This window comes from Lithobates pipiens, unplaced genomic scaffold (assembly GCF_037356315.1).
Source record: "Lithobates pipiens isolate NorthernLeopardFrog02 unplaced genomic scaffold, aLitPip1_a1.2 Scaffold_8, whole genome shotgun sequence".
Classification (NCBI taxonomy): domain Eukaryota; kingdom Metazoa; phylum Chordata; class Amphibia; order Anura; family Ranidae; genus Lithobates; species Lithobates pipiens.
In genome coordinates this window covers 447,628,065-447,649,619 of record NW_027507903.1, presented here as the reverse complement: position 1 = coordinate 447,649,619, position 21,555 = coordinate 447,628,065, and the positions used below count along the sequence as shown (strand labels likewise).

Below are 21,555 nucleotides of genomic sequence, written 5' to 3'. Positions count from 1 at the left end.
GGTAGGCACCGTTTTATGGCAGTGTTGCTGTGCTGTTAGTCTGCTAGTATTACTGGTTCTCCTCCAAACCTCGTTTATTAACAAGCTGTCCCCAAGTCCAATGCTTGCATTGTCTCTGTGAACATCATTGGTTTGGCAACTGACTGTAAAAAGGAACTGAGTAAATTGCAGATTGTATACCAGATGTCCCTATAATATGGAATGTAATAGGAAGACAAGGAAATGCTGTGGCCACCAACTGAAGAACTTGCTATTAAAGGGCACCTGTCATGAGAGAAACCCGGAGACTACCACTGTTGACCTCTCTTAAAAAGGCTTGGTGCCTGGCTGTAATGATGATCATGTTGATTCAATACTTAAGGTACTTAAGGTTATATATCTGGAGCAAGTATGAGCATAAGGATTTCTGTCTTTTCTCAGAATCTCCTGATCTGCATACTTGTTCTGGGCTGGTGACTCAAAAAGCATTTAAGCTACAGGCTCAGCATACAGGCCTGACAACAAGCATTATCAGATCAAATGGCAGCCTCAAAATGTTCTTCAATCTTCACTAGGTAATATTTGGCAAGTCGGCCAAAATGTTTTATTCACACAACCACCAGCCATGTTTTTTTTTTTCTCATGCTTGCAGTATGCTCCCATTGGCCTCAATGGGTGAGTTTGACAGGTGAGGCAGCCTATCAAACTCTGCAAGATATAGGCATGGGCAGGGGGTGTGGTTTGGTGCCAATTCCCCCTACTATTGCTTGGGCTTCCCCCCGTATTGTGCCCACCCCCCTGTAGTACTGCTGGCTTCCCTCCTCCGCAGAAGCCAGGGGATGCCAGGGGATGTTTCAGAATGGAAAGAATGGAGAGTGGGGGAAAGGACTAGTATATATGTCATTTACCGGCCTTCCTTTTCTAAATGAACACAGTGAACAAACTCACTCACTGTGTTCATTCATAACTGAAGCATAGTATACTGTGTTTGTTATGCTTCAGTTTTTGAAAGAACAGGAAGCCACTCATCACAGAGCACTATCCTGTTCATTCACTGTCCACGGCAGCTGAGGCTGCAGAGAAGGGCATGTGTGTTTGAGCTTTGGGGTGTACACCTTCATGCAATAGGCTGCGCACACCTATGCTGCAAGACAAGTAAAAATTGTCATGTTCTTCTCCTTTTCAAACCCACATAAATAGGGGGACCCCTGGTGATGTACTTTTAGAGGCACGTACAGGCATAGAATACAATAAGAAAAGTTTTATTTATTAAATTGATATAAAAGCCTGTACGTGCCTCTAAAAGTCCACCACCAGGGGTCCCCCTATTTTTGTAGTCTTTATATTGGATGTGGCACAACAAACTTTACACAGCATTGCCGTCCTACACCCCTTTTTAAACCCAGTGCTATCTCAATTAAGGATCCCACAATCAATTCCAGCATCTATTAAAGATTGATTGACCCACAGGACAAACATTGGGCCTAATAATTTTTTTTTCAAAACTCTGTGTTTTCACTGTTGAGTCCCTTCTTCCCCAGATATATATATCCCTGGAAAAGGGGGTGCTCACGTGTAAGTTGTTCCCTGCCATGTAACACCATGGGGGTTATTTACGTAAGGCAAATCCACTTTGCACTACAAATGCAAACAACAAGTGCAAAGTGCACTTGGAAGTAAAGTCGCTGTAGATCTGAGGGGGACATGCAAGGAAAATAAACAGCATTTTAGCTTGCACATGATTGAATGATAAAATCAGCAGAGCTTCCCCTAATTTCAGATACACCCCTCAGATGTACAGCGAATCCACTTCCAAGTGCACTTTCAATGCAATTTCAAGTGCACTTTGCACTTGTAGTGCAAAGTGGATTTGCCTTTCGCAAATAACCCCCCATGTGACTTTTGTCTTCTTTAATCCCCTCTTACATTCTTACCAAATTCATAATTTTTAAAGAGTAGCTCCAGGCTCTCCCCCGGAAAATAAGTCAGCAGCTACAAATACTGTAGCTGCTGACTTAATATTAGTGCACTTACCTGTCCAGGCATCCAGCGGTGTCCTCATCCAATCTGATTCTTCAATCTGCTATCGGGTGCTGGTGCCACTATCTTGACTAAAGGAAACTGGTCTCCTACTGCTCATGGCAAAGCGCGCTGTGCTCTGTGAATGGGCTACAGTCTTCTGGGACTTGTGAATTGAAGGTTGCGGGGGAAGGAGAAGGGGAAGGGGGCCGAGCGAATTGGAAGTGGGTTGGAAGTTGGAACTGTCAAAACCGGGTACCTGTTCCCCCTTCCCCCAAAAGGCGCCAAATGTGGCAGCAGAGGGGGGAAATTCCACTTTAATAAGTAGAACTTTACTCTCCCAATCAATATTGATTATTTTTAATCCTTATGCTGCTAGCATTAGTAAATAAATAGGAAAGTCTATCATATGTACGTGCTTTACATTTTTAAAATTTTGTTTACATTTCTTCCGTTACTTCTTGGTTTCTTGCTTAGGCAAACAATGGGGGTTATTTACGAAAGGCAAACCCACTTTGCACTGAAAGTGCACTTGGAAGTACAGTCGCTCTAAATCTAAGGGGTAGATCTGAAATGAGTGGAAGCTCTGCTGATTTTATCATCCAATCATGTGCAAGCTAAAATGCTATTTTTTATTTCCCTTGCATGCCCCCCTTGGTTCTACAACGACTTTACTTCCAAGTGCACTTTCAGTGGACTCTCAAGTGCACTTGCAGTGCAAAGTGGATTTTCCTTCAGTAAATAACCCCCAATGCCATACATCCCAGGAGTCTTCAGGAGGGGAAGAAAGGAGGAGAGGTTTTCTCAGCTAAGTACATCCTCCTGCATGCATGCTTGAGCTAAGTACAGGTGAATTCCAGGAAGTAAATGCTACATGAATCATTTTCCCTTACTCAAGATGGCCCCAGCCAGAAATGCTAGGGGATGTTTTTCAAAGTGATTTCTCAACAAAATAAAGCATGGACACATTGATGGATGGGGGAGTTTGCTTTGATTATTAAAAATGAATTAAATAGTGTTTTTTTTGTGGTGTTCAGATGCAGCGAAGATCCTCTTTAATCTTCAATCCTCACGCATAATTCCCAGAAAACAAATTTATAATAGTGCAATAAGATTATAAACAATCCACACACTTATATAAGTAGTGAGCACTAGACATGTGCAGAGTAAAATATTTCGTTTCGGAATTTCGTTTTCGTCCGAAAAATTTATTAATTTAGTTACTCCCGAAATTCGTTTTTATTTATTTCATTTTTCATTCAAAAATTGCATTCGTCCGAAAATCCACATGAATTACGGTTGAATCTGTCTTTGAAGGCTTATGGTGTCTGTCGAATGTATAAAGAAGATTAGACGGAGCTAGTATATAGCATACTTCGTGTGAACTTTAGAACCCTATTAAAGTCTATGGGACTCCAACGTTCAAAATCTAAAGTACTAATTTTAAAGGCTAAGATGCAAGTTACTGTCCTAAAAAGTGTTTGGGGACCCGGGTCCTGCCCCAGGGGACATGTATCAATACAAAAAAAAGTTTTAAAAACGGCAGTTTTTTCGGGAGCAGTGATTTTAATAATGATTAAAATGAAACAATAAAAGTGTAATATTCCTTAAAATTTCGTAGGGGGGGTGTCTATAGTATGCCTGTGAAGGGGCGCATGTTTCTGGTGCTTAGAACTGTCCCTGCACAAAGTGTCATTTATGCAGGAAAACAAGTCCTTTAAAATCACTCGCAGCTATTATGAATTGTCGGCTCCATAATACAGAGAACACTCATTGAAAGTCATTGATAAAAAAAAAAAAAATAAATAAATAAATAAAAAGCGTGGGGTTCCCCCAAATTCAATTACCAGGCCCTTCAGGTCTGGTATGGATATTAAGGGGAACCCTGCGTCAAATTAAAAAAAAAAATTGACGTGGGGTTCATCCTAAATATCCATACCAGACCTTTCAGGTCTGGTATGGATATTAAGGGGAACCCCACGTCAAATTAAAAAAAAAATTGACGTGGGGGTCCCCGTAAAAATCCATACCAGGCCCTTTATCCGAGCACGCAACCTGGCAGGCCGCATGGAAAAGGGCGGGGGGACAAGAGAGCGGCCCCCCTCCCTCCTGAACCGTACCAGGCCACATGCCCTCAACATTGGGAGGATGCTTTGGGGGTCTGTGACCCCTCAAAGCACCTTGTCCCCATGTTGATGTGGAGAAGGGCCTCATCCCCACAACCATGGCCGGTGGTTGTGGGGGTCTGCGGGAGGGGGGCTTATCAGAATCTGGAAGCCCCCTTTAACAAGGGGACCCCCAGATCCCGACCCCCCCTGTTTGAAATGGTAAGGGGGTACAAAAGTACCCCTACCATTTCACAAAGAAAGTGTAAAAAATTGTTAAATAAGACAAACACACTTTTGAAAAATTCCTTTATTAAAATAAAAAAAAATAAAAAAAAGATTCCAGCGGTGGTAATCCACTCTTGCTATCCAGCGACAGACAATCATCTCTCCGGGGTCCAGCGATGGCTCATCTGAATCAGCGCAGCGCATCCATCCATCTTCTGTCTCCACTGAGGAGACACTGCGGGAACCTGGCGGCCTGACGTTTGTTACATGCGGAGGGCGGGGCCACCCGTCACCTGACCCCGCCCCCCTCTGATGCAAGGGGAAACCCGGGTTTCCCCGCGACGTATGGGTGACTCCGCCCCTCTGATGTAACGGAAACCTGCCTGTGTTACATCAGAGGGGGGCGGGTCACCCATACGTCACGGGGAAACCCGGGTTTCCCCTTGCGTCAGAGGGGGGCAGGGTCAGGTGACGGGTGGCCCCACCCTCTGCATATAACAAACGTCAGGCCGCTGGAATCCCCGCAGTGTCTCCTCAGTGGATACAGAAGATGGATGGATTCGCTGCGCTGGATCAGATCATCCATCGCTGGACCCCGGAGATCCATCGCTGGATAGCAAGAGTGGATTACCACCACTGGAATCTTTTTTTTATTTTTAATAAAGGAATTTTTCAAAAGTGTGTTTGTCTTATTTAACAATTTTTTACACTTTCTTTGTGAAATGGTAGGGGTACTTTTATACCCCCTTACCATTTCAAACAGGGGGGGTGGGATCTGGGGGTCCCCTTGTTAAAGGGGCTTCCAGATTCTGATAAGCCCCCCGCCCGCAGACCCCCACAACCACCGGCCACGGTTGTGGGGATGAGGCCCTTCTCCACATCAACATGGGGACAAGGTGCTTTGAGGGGTCACAGACCCCCAAAGCATCCTCCCAATGTTGAGGGCATGTGGGCTGGTACAATTCAGGGGGGAGGGGGCCGCTCTCTTGTCCCCCCTCTTTTCCTGCGGCCTGCCAGGTTGCGTGCTCGGATAAAGGGTCTGGTGTGGATTTTTAGGGGGACCCCAAGTCATTTTTTTTTTATTTGACGCGGGGTTCCCCTTAATATCCATACCAGACCTGAAGGGTCTGGTATGGATATTTAGGGGGAACCCCACGTCAATTTTTTTTTTTTATTTGACGCAGGTTTCCCCTTAATATCCATACCAGACCTGAAGGGCCTGGTAATTGAATTTGGGGGACTCCCACGCTTTTATTTATTTTTTTTTTTTTTTATCAATGACTTTCAATGAGTGTTCTCTGTATTACGGAGCCGACAATTCATAATAGCTGCGAGTGATTTTAAAGGACTTTTTTTCCTGCATAAATTACACTTTGTGCAGGAACAGTTCTAAGCACCAGAAACATGCGCCCCTTCACAGGCATACTATAGACACCCCCCCCCCCCCGTACGAAATTTAAAGGAATATTACACTTTTATTGTTTCACTTTAATCATTATTAAAATCACTGCTCCCGAAAAAATGGCAGTTTTTAAAACTTTTTTTTGCATTGATACATGTCCCCTGGGGCAGGACCTGGGTCCCCAAACACTTTTTAGGACAGTAACTTGCAGAATCTTTTCTCTCTGTCAAATCTTTTTTCTCTGTCGAATATTTTCTCTATATAATCTTGGACTAATAGAGGTAAGGTTAGGCACATTCGACCACAGGTTCTATAGACACAGATTGTTATTGTCAGAGTCACGTCGAATCTCCTATTCTATATCGAACTGTTGTAACAACTAAAACGAAAATAAAGCATTTATTTATGTCGGATCTTTCATTTTTCGGATTCTGTGCTTTCATTATCATTTGTCAAAACGAAAACGAAAATAGCTGAAATTCGGACGAAAATGCATTCAGACGAAAAGGAATGCATATGTCTAGTGAGCACCACTACTACTACTACTATCTGATAAGTAGCTGGTATATCCTATGCATGAAGAGATGTCTTTAATAGTTTCTGGAATTGACTGTGGGATCCCTAATTGAGACAGCACCGATTTTAAAGGAGAAGAAATTGCCCACCACCAAGAGGCATTGTGGATTCATCTAGATGCTGTGGGACTACTGTTTGGAACACTCAAGCGCTGATAAACTAAAATGACTAAAAATTGTTATTACCCCAAAGCCACGCATCACAGCCTTGGCATGAACACAGCTACATCTTATTGTAATGTTAGAATTTAGATGGGCAACCGGGGGTTGAGTTAAAGCCTTGCTTGCACCAACCACGGCCACCTCTGTTAAAGAACCCTGAGAGAGAGTTTTTTTGCTTGTTTCCTGTCTCAGTGACAATGGTTTTACCAAACAGGATGTAAGGAAAACAGGACCATACAGCAAATAAAAATCTAATATGGGGGTTCTAACCTTCCCCTACTCTATGTTAAAAAATATTTTTATTTTGGTCTGTGTTGTTGTTGTAGATTTATCTTCATTTCCCTCTGGAGGAACCACTGTCACCAGGACAGAAAGTAAGGATAAATATGGATTGTAGTAAAAACCCATTTGTGAAGTGGCCAGCATTATCAATATATATATTGGCCACCAAACATTCACTTGTGGTGAATCAATCACCGTTATTTGGAACACATGTGCCTCGAACATTCACCTTCAGTGAATGTTTAGTGAATGCCAGATTTACTGCTTTATAAATATGTCCAAAATCATTTATGGCATTTATGTAAAGCAATGTTCTGGAGTAACCCCCTTTGTCAAGCTCTACTACTAATAAGAAAAAATATTTTCTGACACAAGAACCAATCAGAACAAGTGGATAGTTAAAACAACCAATCACCAATACCTTGTTGGAAAAGTTGACCCGAATGAAAACCATTATATGTTTATTATGATTGCACAAAGTGCCCCAGTAAGGTCGGAGACATGTGCATTTTAATTAGATGGGAGCAGAGCTTGAGAACAGGGTTACCTGCCATAAAACAATTTAAATGGACTTTTTGTCATTTTAAGTATTCAATAAAAGAGTTTTATAGCTCCATCAAACACTTAATCGCTATAAATTGGCCCTAGGGACATTCTGAAAAGGCAGTGTTCTTTCTGAACACTGACAATTTCAGAAGCAAAATGGTACACAATGTAATAGTATTAGTGGCCCTCCATTTTGGGAAGAACGTTATAGTGATATGAGACAAGAGAAAATTCTGGGAAAAGCTGTTCTAGTGAATTGAATGTTTCATGACTACTGTCATTGCCTAGCAGGGGAAAATCAGAATATATTCTGCTGACAACATTGCTAGGGATTTCAAGGCAGCTAAGGTCGAGTTGTCAGATCACTACAGGAAGTTGTAAGAGCACACTTGTTTTTCTGGGTATTTATCTCTATGTACCATGTATGTGTCTGTATTGCAGAATTTTTTTTTTTTTTTTATATTTCCCAGACATACATCTTAAGCAAACAAATGTTTTCCAGCCCAAAAAAATAAAAATCTTACTTTACAATTTGTTAGTAAATCTAAAGGTGATTGTGCAATCAAGTTGTAACATTTGCGGTCAGCGTTAGCCATGTTAAACCTGATTGTAGTAATATTCTTACAGTAATAATAATACTGTATAATATTTCTAAATACTGAATTATGTTCTATCCCCATCTAATACATGTATTTCTTCACTTTTCTGAGACATTTTCTTTTTCAAAACATACAGGAGTAAATTTTTTTAAATACAATGAGAAGCGGAACCAGTTTTTGTGTGCATACATTTTTACGTAAGTAGGAATCTATCTATCTATCTATCTATCTACCTATTCCGTTCTATTCTATTTACCCATCTATTTTATATTTTTTTAGTGTATGTTTGCATTTTCAATGTGGCAGTTGCTTACTTCTTGTAATGAAGGAAGACCCTATTATAATAAATTAATAAATACATGAATAAATTAATTAATTAATTAATTTGAAATTTTACGTTTTGTTTTTTCAAGCGGCATATTTGTTAATATGTCATTACATTTGTTTTTCCTTTGCTCCAACAGAGCTGAAAAAAAATAAGGATAACATTTATTAAGCAATAATGATTGGTGTTTTTTTGCCATACTCAACATTATCTTGAGCTGTAATGGCCAACAAGAGCTGAAATGACTGAAAACAATGATCCTTATGGCAAATTTTCAATACTTAAAGAACTGAGACTTTAGCCTGACAGTGTAAGTTGAGTTTTTTTTTTTTTTTTAACACAAATATACTAAGATCTTTTAAAGGCTATTGTTTATATGTATATGTGCAGTTTTTCACCTTTTTAAAAGCCTTAACCTTTAGCTTTATGTTGAGACATATTTTAGCTTAGTTTATTGGACAAGAATATATTTTTCTGGTTTTAATGGGTTATTGGTTATTATTTTTTTTTATATACACATCAAGTTGTTGTGAACCTGCAAAAAACCTGCTGCAGCAAGATCATGTATGACAAGAAAACTGTGATAACCAATCAAAAGGCCCCTGCAGCATCATGTGTTTATTGCCGGGAACTCTGTTATGGGCATGACTAACCTTACTTCCGGAGTCTTTGCTTCCACATTCCCCTTTATCGTACCACCATTTGCTTTTCAGCTTGTCTAAGACGCCTTGCTCACTGAGTTTCAATACCGCTAGGTTTACAGCACCTCTTCAAACCATGGGAAATAACATAAATAACATCACCAATGTTATTTTATGTTATTCAGTAGCATAGCAACATTTCATTGAGGCATTCATTGACGTATAAGTGAGAACCATGGCAAAGTGATACGATTCAATACTCAATCAAGCTCCCCCCTCCCATCCCTTCATCCTTTATTAACCTTTTCTTCCAGACAAGCCAGATGAGTATTAACAATATCACTTTGAGTAACCAGCAACACCGATTCATTGTTTACGGACAAGTCATTTCCTTGCACCCGGTGTCTTATTATGTATGTTTATCAAGAACAATTAAAGCTACCATGCATATCCTGCAGTGTGGAGATATGGCTAGCTCTGTCTAATGCCTGTGTTAGCACTACATTCAAGTGCTTAACATACAAGTAAATAATAAAAAATATATAAAATATTTTGCATATTGTCCTTTTCATTTTGTGTTTTTAACAGTCAACATGTTTCAATATTTAAAATTGTTTAAATATTTTTTTCATATCAGAATAAATTCAATTTGCAACTATATAGATATTTAATTATAACTTCATGCATTCTGATTAACACATTGACATTTTTTTAAGTGTTCTATATATAACAATAAATTTAGTTACAAAAATAAGCTTGATATTTCATAAAAATGAATTTTGTATAACTCTAATTTAAAAAAAAAACATTAAAATTACAAGATTGCTTATTTTTTTTTAAGCTTATTGTACAAAAATTGTCTTAAATGTACCAATTGTTATATATCCTCTTGCATTCTGCATACGACATTAACATATATTTTAAGTTTTTTAGATATATTTCATTACACTTCCTTTAAAAAAAAAAAATTATAAATTAATTTTGTGTAACTATGATTTAGAAAAATGCCAATTAAAAAGATGGCTTACTATTTTTAGGAACAAAAAATGAGTGTTGCGTATAACTATTGTACTGCTTATTATTTCTGATTTCTGTTTAACAGTTACGTTTAAGTGTATTGTTTTCAATTAGTTGTGTCATGCTCCTATTCAAGTTTTTTGATACGATCTCATGCAATTTTAAAATGAGAAGTTTTTGGATTTGTCTCTAAATTTGGTCAAATGTCACCGGGGCCTTGGCATATACTGTGTTTTAGGCAGCTGCTGGTTACTATCATGCTGTTTTGTTACCCACTAGTTTGTTCTTACTGGGGCTGACCTTGGAATCACCTCCCCCGCTGCCGCATTCTCCCTTGTCGTACCACCATTTGTTTTTCAATTTGTCCAAAAGCCCCTGCTCGTTCAGTTTTAATACTGCCAGGTTTACTGGATTTCTTTAAAAATGAATAGATAACACTCGATAAGTTACAGCTTGAGAAATCACTCATGAGGTCATGAGACAAAGGATAGGTGAACCAGCTGCAAGTTTCATCCTAGACCACGTGTCCCTATCCTTGTTTCAGCTCCATCACCATGGTGCAGGTGGACCCAAAAACGTCAGTGTTTATTGTCAAATATTTTATTGAGTCTTTCAAGGTACAAGATAAATTCGTACATTGGTAAAAACGTCAGTGTTTCAAAGGAAAAACATTACTCTGTGCAACAATAGACACTGAGCAAAATGGCTTCTTTCTTCAGTCAAGCAAATTATACTCATTTACGGCCTCAAATATATAAAATCAGGCATATATGGAATGTACATGCTACATGGCTTCATGGCCGTCATATATATCATTCATGTATTTTACTTAAGCACGCATGCAACATGCATAATAATGAATGCAACAAAGCGATGCACTTTATGTGTTTAGTAAATGTCCTGATTTACATAGCTGAACTCGTAATCCTAATCACAACACATTTTATAACCAGAGAGAAGGTTGATTTCTGCCTGTGGCATCAAGGGGATGGCTAGAACTTTAAACTGTGCAATCCTGAAAGAAATAATAGAGCCTGGAGCAATAAAAATACTATCGGGTTTATTTACGAAAGGCAAAACCACTTTGCAACACAAGTGCACTGCAAGTGCACTTGGAAGTACAGTTACTTTAGATCTAAGGGGAAGATATGAAATGAGGGGAAGCTCTGCTGATTTTATCGTCCAATCATGTACAAGCAAAAATGCTGTTTTTTTTTCCTTGCATGTCCCCATCAGATCTACAACAACTGCACTTCCAAATGGACTTGCAGTGCACTTGTAGTGCAAGGTGGATTTGCCTTTAGTAAAGAAGCCCCCCTCTGTTTACTTCTCGCATGGCTATTGAGGTACAGTAGAAAAAGAAGAATATAGAAGAAAGTATAGAAAGAAGGAAGGGGCGCTAACATAATTTGGTTCCAAGTATATATTTAATATTAACAAAAATGAAGGAAAGGAGAAAGCAGAGATAGAAAGAATGGAGTGAAGAATGTGTACTGGCATAAACGTGTCTAAAGTATATGTTCAATAGAAGGAGGAAGGCAAGAAAGGAAAAAAGGAAGAGGAAGCAGGAAAGGGGCACTGATATATTGTGGTTCAAATTAAACTAAAACAAGAAGGGGGAGGAAAGGAATGAGATAAACAGATGGGAATAAGGTAGGGAGGAAGGGAAATAGAGTTACTATAAGAAAGCTAGGTATACTATCAAAAAGCATGCAAGCATAGTACAAATAGTGGCAGGTTAAAAGAAACCTTCACTCTATATGGTATAGTGTAATTTTGGACAAAAGTTCAACATTTATGTTTAATACCTTCAGGGGCAGGAAGTGAAAAAAAAAAGAAGGAAGGGAAAAGCAAAGATAAAGTTAAAGGCGTAAGAATGGAGGGAGGAAGAGTAGAAGAGTCGCTGTCATAAGCTTGGCTAAAGTGCATGTTTAATAGAAGGAAGGGAATCAGTAAGAAAGAAAGGAAGCAATAAAAAGCAAAAAATCAAAAAAATCTATCAAAAAAGCATTATAAGAATATAAAGGCAGTTAAAAAGAAATTTTCACTCTACTGCAAACAATTCAATTTGAGATAGAATATTTTTTTAAGACATATACTTACATGAGTCCTGTGTAAGTTTTCTCTAACAGGACCAATTTATTGCAAAGTTATGAAAACAGGAAATTACAAATCCTAGAATGTAAATATTACCATTTCAATGTGTTCACTAACAAATGCATATAAATCCAATTGATATTTTGTGCATACATTGATATTACAGCTGGAGCGTAGCTAACAGTACACCTTAAGGTTTCATCACCGTAATAGGTGAAAGCTGGCAAGTGGAACCACCATATGACTGCTTAGATATTTTAGGAACCTCAGTGGTGAAATTTGTACCTAAAGTTCTCAGCTCTGCCCCCCCCCCCCCAATATCTTATGAATAAATGCCCATGACTTCCTGGTATATTGAGTAAGACCTCCCCAATTGGTCTGGAAACTCAAGGGCCAAGATCTTATTAGTACTAGAGTCCATGTATACCACTATTAGGTAGTTCATCCCACATCTATCTGTAAAAACTTTTGCAGTTTTCTGTTGATGCTTGTTTTAAAAGATCAAGGTTGACAAAATAGTTATATTGTATGAATCTAAAGCCCATTTTGCAATTTTTTCATATGCTTTTACATTTTTTTCAACAAGTAACTGTAAAGCAAACCTGTTATAAGGAACAACAAATAATGACATTGGATAGAGCAGATCATCTAGTATTAGTTTAATGAAATATTAACCTTGGTGTTGGAGCTGAAACCTTACTGCAATTAGCAGTAATGAAAGGGAAAAAAAAACGTGAAGGTTTTAATTGTGGTTTAACAACATAATCTACTGTAGAAAGCAGGATGGATCTTGCAGTAGGAAAAAATAGGTAAGTGAAAGCTATATGCTAAATAGCAGTAACTGTCAACAGCAATAATAACTGTTATAACCCTGTAAGACCTTCATTTTGTCTCTGATCCTTGGCAGCGGGGGGCTGGGGTGAGGTGTGACATTCTTGGAGGAGTAGATAGGGAGAAAATGAGAGATTAAAACTGGATCACCAATCCTTTTGAGTGATTCTCTAATGACAAACAACACATACATAGAACAAAACCTGCAGCAATGAGCAGGAGGTTGTCACAGGTAAGGTATGAGGCATAGTTGACAAGGCCCATCACCCATGCAGTGAAAGAAGAATGAATTAATGGCATGATGCACAAACAGTCCTGATTAAATGTTTCTAGTCACTTTACAACTGATCTTTATTAGTTTATAGAGTTCAAAGACCTTCTCTGGGATTTATTCTTTAAATGGTGCCTCGGGATGTGTAAGAGAGTAAAAGCTCTGGCTTTAATACTCACCTCTTCTTTTGCATTGACTTTTCGCCACTCAGTCTTTTGGGTTAAATGACATCCAGAATCATTCGTTAGTGCAAGGCATCAAACCACCACCACTACAAGGTGCGTCACCACAATGGAGCAGTTAGTTTAGTTAGTTTATAGAGTTCAAAGACCTTCGCTGGGAATTTTTTTTTTAAATGGTGCCTCGGGATTTGTAAGAGAGTAAAAGCTCTGGCTGTAATACTCACCTCTTCTTTTGCATTGACTTTACACCACTCTTTTGGGTTAAATGACATCCAGAATCATTCGTGCAAGGCATCAAACCTCCACCACTACAAGGTGCATCACCACAATGGAGCAGAACAGAATAGATGTTACTTTTGTTACATTCGCATCCATTCAGTTTTGTGCTGCAGGAGATTTCCATACTCAAAGTACATCAGAATACATCCAATCCATTACATTTTGGTCTGAATAAATGGAAGAGGTGCAGTCCTTCTTAATTTTTTTTTCCAGACCTGGACAGACGTGGAGGTAAGCGGATGTAACCAGACACATCTGTTTACATTCATACCCTTCTAGACCTATATAGAGTTTTGGATCAGGTCTGCCTGAAAAACTGACAGGGGGAACTGATTGGGTCACCTGTGTGAAAGAGGCCTAAGGAAAAACTTTGGTTGGTGTTTAAAGCAGCTGAAGTGTTGCAATCTGCCTTCTGATTGGTTGCTATGAACTATTGCTTTCCATATTGTTAGTAAGTAAAGCCCTTTGTCAAATAGCTTTCAATGCAATCAGAACAGATATGCTATAATTATATTAAATAAGCTTTATAAATGCATTGATAAGCAGACTGTTGTTTGTACTTCCAATCCTCTTTTCTGTGGCTATCTAGTCTTCTAATACAACTTACTGTAATGGTCTGTTTACAATTGCTGTATGCAATATATAGTATTCTAATGGAGCTGATTTAACCCAGCAGCAATCCCTTGTGATTGGCATAATACTTTAAACACTCGCTTATGCTAATCTACTTTTACCGCATTTAGCCTTCTCAGTGTCCTGGAAATATAAATAAATAACTGTACAGCATGCACATTTTCATACATATTAAAAGTCACTGACATATGGTATGGTTCTAGAAAATTATTTGCATATGTTAATGACAAATAATGCCTTTTAGGTCCTTTTAAAGGGTAAAGAAAATAATGAGTGGCTGTCGCTTGCAGTAATTTAATGTGAGCCTGTAAACTAAGATTGGGGTCATTGCAATAATGAGAAACGAGGGATTTGTCCAATTGTTGTAGACACTGGCAGTGAAGAGGAGAAGCAAATAATATGCCCAAAGGTTTGTGGACACCTATCACTGTGCTTGCTGGACATCCCATTTATTTATGGAGTTGCCCCCAACCAGCCCCAGCTGTGTAGCTAAAACTGCCTCCCTTCTCTCCGGAAGACTTTCTACAAGATTTCTCTTTGAGAATTTGTGCCTATTCAGAATAAAAGAACATTTGTGAGGATGTGTAGTTGTGTACTGATACTGGACTACAAGAACTGCATCTCAACAAAGTTCAGAGATCTGTACAAGCAAATCAAATTCTGTCAAACCATGACTTTATGGAGCTGGCACAGTGGCACATTCATGCTGGAACAGAAAAGGATTTCCAAAAACTGCCACCATAAGGTTATAAGCAAACAACTGAATACAATCAATAAAATGTTTTTAAATATGTACTTTAGTATTAACAGTACCCTTCCCCGGAAGCCTCAGGAAACATGGGGAACACCTGGACTTAATAATTCCTAGGGGTGGTCATACAGTGTGTTGCAAATCTTATTGGTAAGTTCCTATCTTTTGTGGCCATAAGTAGAACTTTGCCTGTTTAACCACATGGTGAGTGTCTTTTAAAGTCCTCATGCACAATTCAGTGTCAGGAGGATGGTAATTAAAGTTGCAGGAGAGAAACTATCAATGCATGAGTTACTGGTGATCACACAATGCTCCACATGTGTGTGATTAATTGCTACTACATGCTGCTACATGGTACACTTAGAAGAAACTTATTTAGCATTCCATTTCTACATTTACCCTACGGTCACACCTATGTTCTTTTTGGTGCGTTTTGCACAAACTCACTACAGTCCATTAACATGGTGTCTTATGAATGTAGTTCACATCTGTGTTTTTTGAAAAGGGTCAGGGACTTTTTTCCCACAGCAGGAGTCGTAATGTTGCATTTTGCAGTTTTTTTCCCTTTAAAATCACTGTATATAGCTGGTTGCTAAGGAACAGGCCGGGAAGCCGGCCGCCATGTCCTTAACAACCGATGAGTTATCAGCTGTCAGAGGGGTTCCCCGCTGAAATCTAAATGCAAAAAAAAGAATTGCCAGCAAAAAAGTTGGGGAAAAAAACAGCGTGGGCCCCCCCCAATCTTCAGGTCTGGTATGGATTTGGAGGGGAACCCCACGTCAAAATCAAAAAAGTAAATGGTGTGAGGACCTTCCCCAAACCATACCAGACCCTCATTCGAGCATGCAGCCCGGCAGGTTAGTAAAGGGAGGGGATGAGCCAGTGCCCCCCCCTTGAATTTTACCAGACCGCATGCCCTCAACATTTCCCATTGACAGTCGAATGCAAGAGAAAGAATTGCCGGCAAAAAAGTTTGGGAAAAAAGAGTGAAGTCCCCCCAAATCCATACCAATCCCCTTGGGTCTGGTATGGATTAGGAGGGGAACCCCACACCCAAAAAAAAATGGTGTGAGGCCCCCCAATCCATACCAGATCCTTATCCAAGCATGCAGCCCGGCAGGTCAGTAAAGGGAGGGGAGCGCCCCCCCTCCTGAACTATACCAGGCCGCATGCCCTCAACATGGGGGGTGCTATGGGGTGGCACCCCAAAGCACCTTGTCTCCATGTTGATGGTGACAAGGGCCTCATCCCCTCAACCCTAGACTGGTTGTGGGGGTCTGCGGGCGGGGGACTTACCAGAATCTGGAAGCCCCCTTTAACAAGGGGTTCCCCAGATCCTGACCCCATGTGAATGAGTGGGGGAACAACGTACCCCTACTCATTCACCAAAAAAAGTGTCACTTAGAAAAAGAAAAACCACAAACACAGTTTTTGACAATTCCATTATTAAAAATCCAAAAATAAGGCCCCGCAAGATGATCCATTGTCAATTAAGGGCATGCAGTCTGGTATGGTTCAGGAGGAGGGGGCCACTCGCTCCACCCCCTTTCCTGACCTGCTGGGCTGCATGCTCGGATAAGGGTCTGGGGGAAGACCCCACACAATTCATTTTTTATTTGGGGCCACGCTTTATTTTTCCCAAATTGTTTTACTGGCAATACTTTTTTTTACTTTCAGCTGTCAACGGGGAACCCCACTGACAGCTGATGACTCATCGGTTGTTAAGTACGCTGCACGTTCCTTAGCAACCACCTATATACAGTGTGTTTAAAAAGAACACCCCCCCCATACACAAAATGCATGAAAACTGCATGCAAAAACGCATAAAAAATGTGGGTTTAAAAATGCAAAACACACAGCAAAAAAAGCACAAAAAATGCATTAAATCGCAAATGAATAGATGTGAACCTAGAGCGCTTTTAGTAGGACAATCTTCTAGTCAATAGTTATGCATTCTCATTGGATGGGTAAACTCTCAACAACTCAGTAATTGGTAGAGTAGTAAACTTTCAAGTAGTCAGTAATTGATACGTTTTGTAAGTCTCATGCTTCGTGTTATGTTACAATTTCTCAACATAACTGTCCCCGTATTATGCAAACTTTGCTGGAAAATAATAAAAAGTATTACACTGGATTATTCTGCAACATATGTACATTACAACAACATCTTCAAAAGTGACCGAGCTGTGTATAAAAAGCCAATTCCAACCCTTACAACCATTTGCTATTGTTTCAGTCAAGCTTGGGCACACGTCTAATGTTTTCGCCTGCTGCAGCAAGACAGTTTATTTCTTACTGCCTCGGGCTATGAGAACATCTCGTGAGCAGAACAGGACAAGGACATGTGTCTGTAAGTGTTAGGAGCTGCGCTGTTCATGTTGAGGAATATGTTAAATGTCAAGCAGAGGATGCATTTACATTCCCTTCTCAGTATCATCATAATTCTTGGCATTAATACATCGGTGCAGAATGAGAACGCAGCAAAATCTATGTGGCAAGATCAGTAGTTTTGAAGAGTGGGGGCTAGTATTTAGAGACACAGTGGACAACGCAGCACAACACAGACTCACTTTCATGTGATTGCTGCCAACCCTTAGGCCGCATGCACACTGGACATTTTTGGATGTTTTTACAGCTTCTGTTTTTTGCTTCAGATGTTTTTTTTCTGCAGTCAATAAACTCCCCAGCATGTCATTCTATGTGTTCATGCACACATAGGCTGCTATCAACAGTTTTTGGCTGGAGCATTTTCTAGCTGGAAAAAAACCCAAAAACTAGTGGGTTTTGAGAGTTTTTCAGCTGTAAAAACGCAAAAAAACGCGGCTATTCTGCATTTATCTGCAATTTTGAGCCATAAGCTTTTATGGGAGTATAATTTTGCTAAAAAAAAACTAAAAAATGGCAAAAAATTCTGAAAAACGCTACTACAAATACGCTGAAAATCTCACTCTACAGCTACAGTGTTCTACAGCTAACATTGCTGTAATGAGGCCTTAAGAACCATTCAAATGTTATCATGAGTTAAAGCGGTTGTATACCAACTTTTTTATTTTTTATAATAAGGCTTATCTGTAGGTAAAATGAATAACTCGTAAACCTGTACGGTTTAGGAGATATCCACTTTGCATGCAGCCGCTGACATCAGCTGCGCATGTGCTGTGAATCCTCGGCTGAAGGTTCGACAGGCACCGCCGGACCTTCGCTGGGAAGAAGACTCCCGTGCGCATGCACAGGAGTGACATCATTGTGGCTCCAGCCACTTACAGCGCTGGAGCCGGGAACCTGGAAGACACGCCAAGGGCAAAATGTCAGCTCCCTCGCCGCGGACTGGCCTGTGATACGGGGACCTCATTCTAAGGTAAGTATTTCATAATGAGATAGTATACGATGCATACTAGCTCGTTATGCCTTTGCCTTACAGGGTTTTTTTTTTCCTGAGGGTATACAACCGATTTAAGGTGTGCTGCATTATAGCTAAACTTCATCCTTGTACTGGCTCCTCCTCTGTACTGAAATTGCTTAGGCTACTTTCACACTGAGGTGGTTTTTAGGCACTGAAATAGCCTCTGCAAAGCACCTGACTTTCATTCATTCCAGTGTGTCTTTTTACACTGGGGTGGTGCGCTTGCAGGACCTTCCAAAAAGTCCTGCAAGCAGCATCTTTGGGGCGGGTTGGGAGCGCTGTATTTAGTGCTTCATAATGTCCTGTCCATTCCAATGAATGGGCAGTGCTTTCAAAGCACCACAGAACAGGACTCTTTCAAACAGACATCCACCCATCAAGTTGTTTTTCTATTTATATAACTTCTCCAAAGAGCCAGCCCACTGCTTTCATCATGGCTGGGGGTTCTTGAGAGGAGTACTAAGGCAGGGTTCTTTGATATCTTCAGGGACATCACCCTCCTGGTCCCTTCCACCAGTCATAATCTGCTTGTATTTAATAGAGGTGCACAGAGACTCAGTCATGACATCACGGAACCTAATAAGGTATGTATTGAAAACTGAAAGGTTTTCTTTAACAATGGCATTAGCATGTTGACAAGAGAGATAGGAGGAACCAGGGAAGGAAAAGTATAAACCAGTGATGGCGAACCTTGGCACCCCAGATGTTTTGGAACTACATTTCCCATGATGCTCATGTACTCTGCAGTGTAGCTGAGCATCATGGGAAATGTAGTTCCAAAACATCTGGGGTGCCAAGGTTCACCATCACTGGTATAAACTTATTAAACTACAGCTGCAAGGCAAGACATTCTTTCTGAAGCCGTCCCGTGAAGTGCTTCAGGTCTCAGACCTGTAGCTAATACTTCCTATAGAATGTGCTAACTGCTTGCGTCTTTTCGTTTATATATTGTTATGCGCTTGTCAACCTCTGAGGTTGAGAGGAAAGGCATGGCAGGCTTCCAGACTGTCAAACAGGCAGATACCTACCTATGGATAAGCAATACTCAAGGCAGGGGAAGGGATACCGGTAGGAATAAAAAAGTGACAAAAAGGTAGAAGAGGAAAACTAAAGATTACAGGAAAGCAAGTGCTGTTCACAGTGTACAATATTTCATACACAGTGGGTCATCCAAGGGTTCTTCAGGATTCAGCTCTTTTAGGAGCCTAGCAATAAGATTGTATGCGCTCTATACACAGTCTGTTTCCAATAACCACACCGAGGTTGATTTACTACAACTGAATAGTGCAAAATTAGTTGCAGCCATGTATGATAGCCAATCAGCTTCTAACTTCAGCTTGTTCAATTAAGCTTTGACAAAAAAAAAAAAAAAAAAGAAGCTGATTGGTTTCTATGCACCAGATTTTGCACTCCTGTTTTAGTAACCCAACCCAGTCTTAGCAATGGAGTCTGAGATTGGGCTAAAATTTCTATGATAGTTGTTCACATTCAAATATCTGCTGTTTATCAGAATCCTAAGGCCTAAGGCAATTAGTTTAAAATAGGAATAAGGGATCTAACATGGGCAGTGTTTCTTTTAGTCCTATCAGGAACATCTCACTTTGTGCATGTTGTTACAGCAGTTCTGCGATGTATGAAATGTATCAGGACAGGACTGAAAAGGCTAAAATACATAGTCATGTGTTTTTTACTTTTTTAATTCAGTATATTGCTAAATCAACTAGAAGACATTGGCGGATTTAATGTTTTAAAAGAACAAAAAATACTATGGACACACAGAGCCAGGCTCAGGAAGGAGCCAGCATGGCAATTTGCCCCCATGGCAAGCACTTGTTATGGGGGCAGACACAGAAGAATAGGAGCCAAGAGAAAAAAAGGAGCGAGTCACATGATCTTCCATACTTGGAACTACTGCATATTTTTTCTTGTTCCCAGGGTCTCAAGAGAGTGATGATGTAGTAAACGGCTGGTCTGTATGTGCCGTGGGTGGGACCAGAATTAATGTAAACCTGCTGCTTTGAACTCAGCATTCCCAGGATCTTCCTGGAAAGATGTAATTGTTTCCAATAAGGAATATGGGGCGGGGGGGGTAAGGTAATTATATTTCCTAACTTTTTTGAGCGGTATCAGGTGATAGTTTGTAAAGGGGGGGGGGGGGGGGGGTCTGAAATAGTAAGCGTATCCTACCTTTAAGTGTAATATCAACGTCAATATTGTATGAATTTTGCTATACTATAGAATATATTTTGCAGTGCACTACTAGGTATGTTTTTAAAGTGACGATAGATCTTTGACAGTGTTTTCCAAATCAACAAAAGATCAATCTGTGAGATACTGTAACACTGTGCATTGATATAAGGGGTCCTCTTACCTGCCAATTTCTCTATTTCTCCAATTATCCATTGAGATAGAATAGTGTTTTTCAAAGTTCCATTTACCATAACCATTGAGTTAGGAACCTAGCGAGGCCAGTTGTTCTCAAACTTTTTCTCCTCAAAGCATAACACGCTTGTTGTCCCAGATGACCCCCATGACCAGAAGTAATTAGGGAAAGCATGGCCAAGAAATGTATTTGGATGGATTCTCATAGTAGATTTGGAAAGAGTTAGGAACCTCTGTGAGTGTTGTCAGTGGCTTTGCTGGTGAGCTCAATCCTAATTCCTGCTACTGGAACAAAAAGTTTGGAAATCCTATTACTGAGAATTTTTACTGGACAGGAGATGACGGTAACCTCCTAGTGAAACGCTGTCAAAGGTAGGATTTCCTCTCAATTCGGAGTGGTTTCCTGCTCACTTATTATCCTCCCATGAGGAAAGGAAGTGACATCAAATTCTGATGTGTTCTAACAGTTTCCAACTACATCCAAAACAAAACAAAGTTTTGGCTAAAGCTGAGCTTTAATTAACCAATGTTGATTCAATTATAGCCCAACCTAATTCTAGTAATTTGGTTTCTAGGCTACACAAGAGAGAGACAAACACCATTTGAGAACCACTGGCCAAGATGACATACGTGATAGCTGAAAAAAAATCTATCTGCTGCTTTTATTCAGAATGTGGCTGGGGGAACCCTCCAGTTTATACACAGTGAGGTATGAAGCCAGCATCAAGTGCAGAACCTTTTATATGTAAAATACAAACAATTATTGTGCCTTTCCTATAAAATAAAACGGAATCAAGGAAAAAGCATCTACACAGAATGTGACAAAAATTCTAATCAGTAATAGTG

General features: G+C 39.9%; 1 protein-coding gene across 4 annotated transcripts in view; it reads right to left on the bottom strand.

The window, feature by feature from the left end:
* Positions 1–21,555, bottom strand: part of GRIA1 (glutamate ionotropic receptor AMPA type subunit 1) — a 410,043-nt gene that overhangs the window by 9,769 nt on the left and 378,719 nt on the right. For 2 of the 4 annotated variants that reach the window (XM_077468352.1, XM_077468354.1), the window contains exon 14: positions 10,181–10,295. In XM_077468352.1, the coding sequence (XP_077324478.1) occupies positions 10,181–10,295 (115 nt within the window). Of the gene's footprint in view, positions 1–8,875; positions 8,991–10,180; positions 10,296–21,555 lie in introns of all 4 variants that reach the window. The other 2 variants (XM_077468351.1, XM_077468353.1) reach the window with 1 other exon arrangement.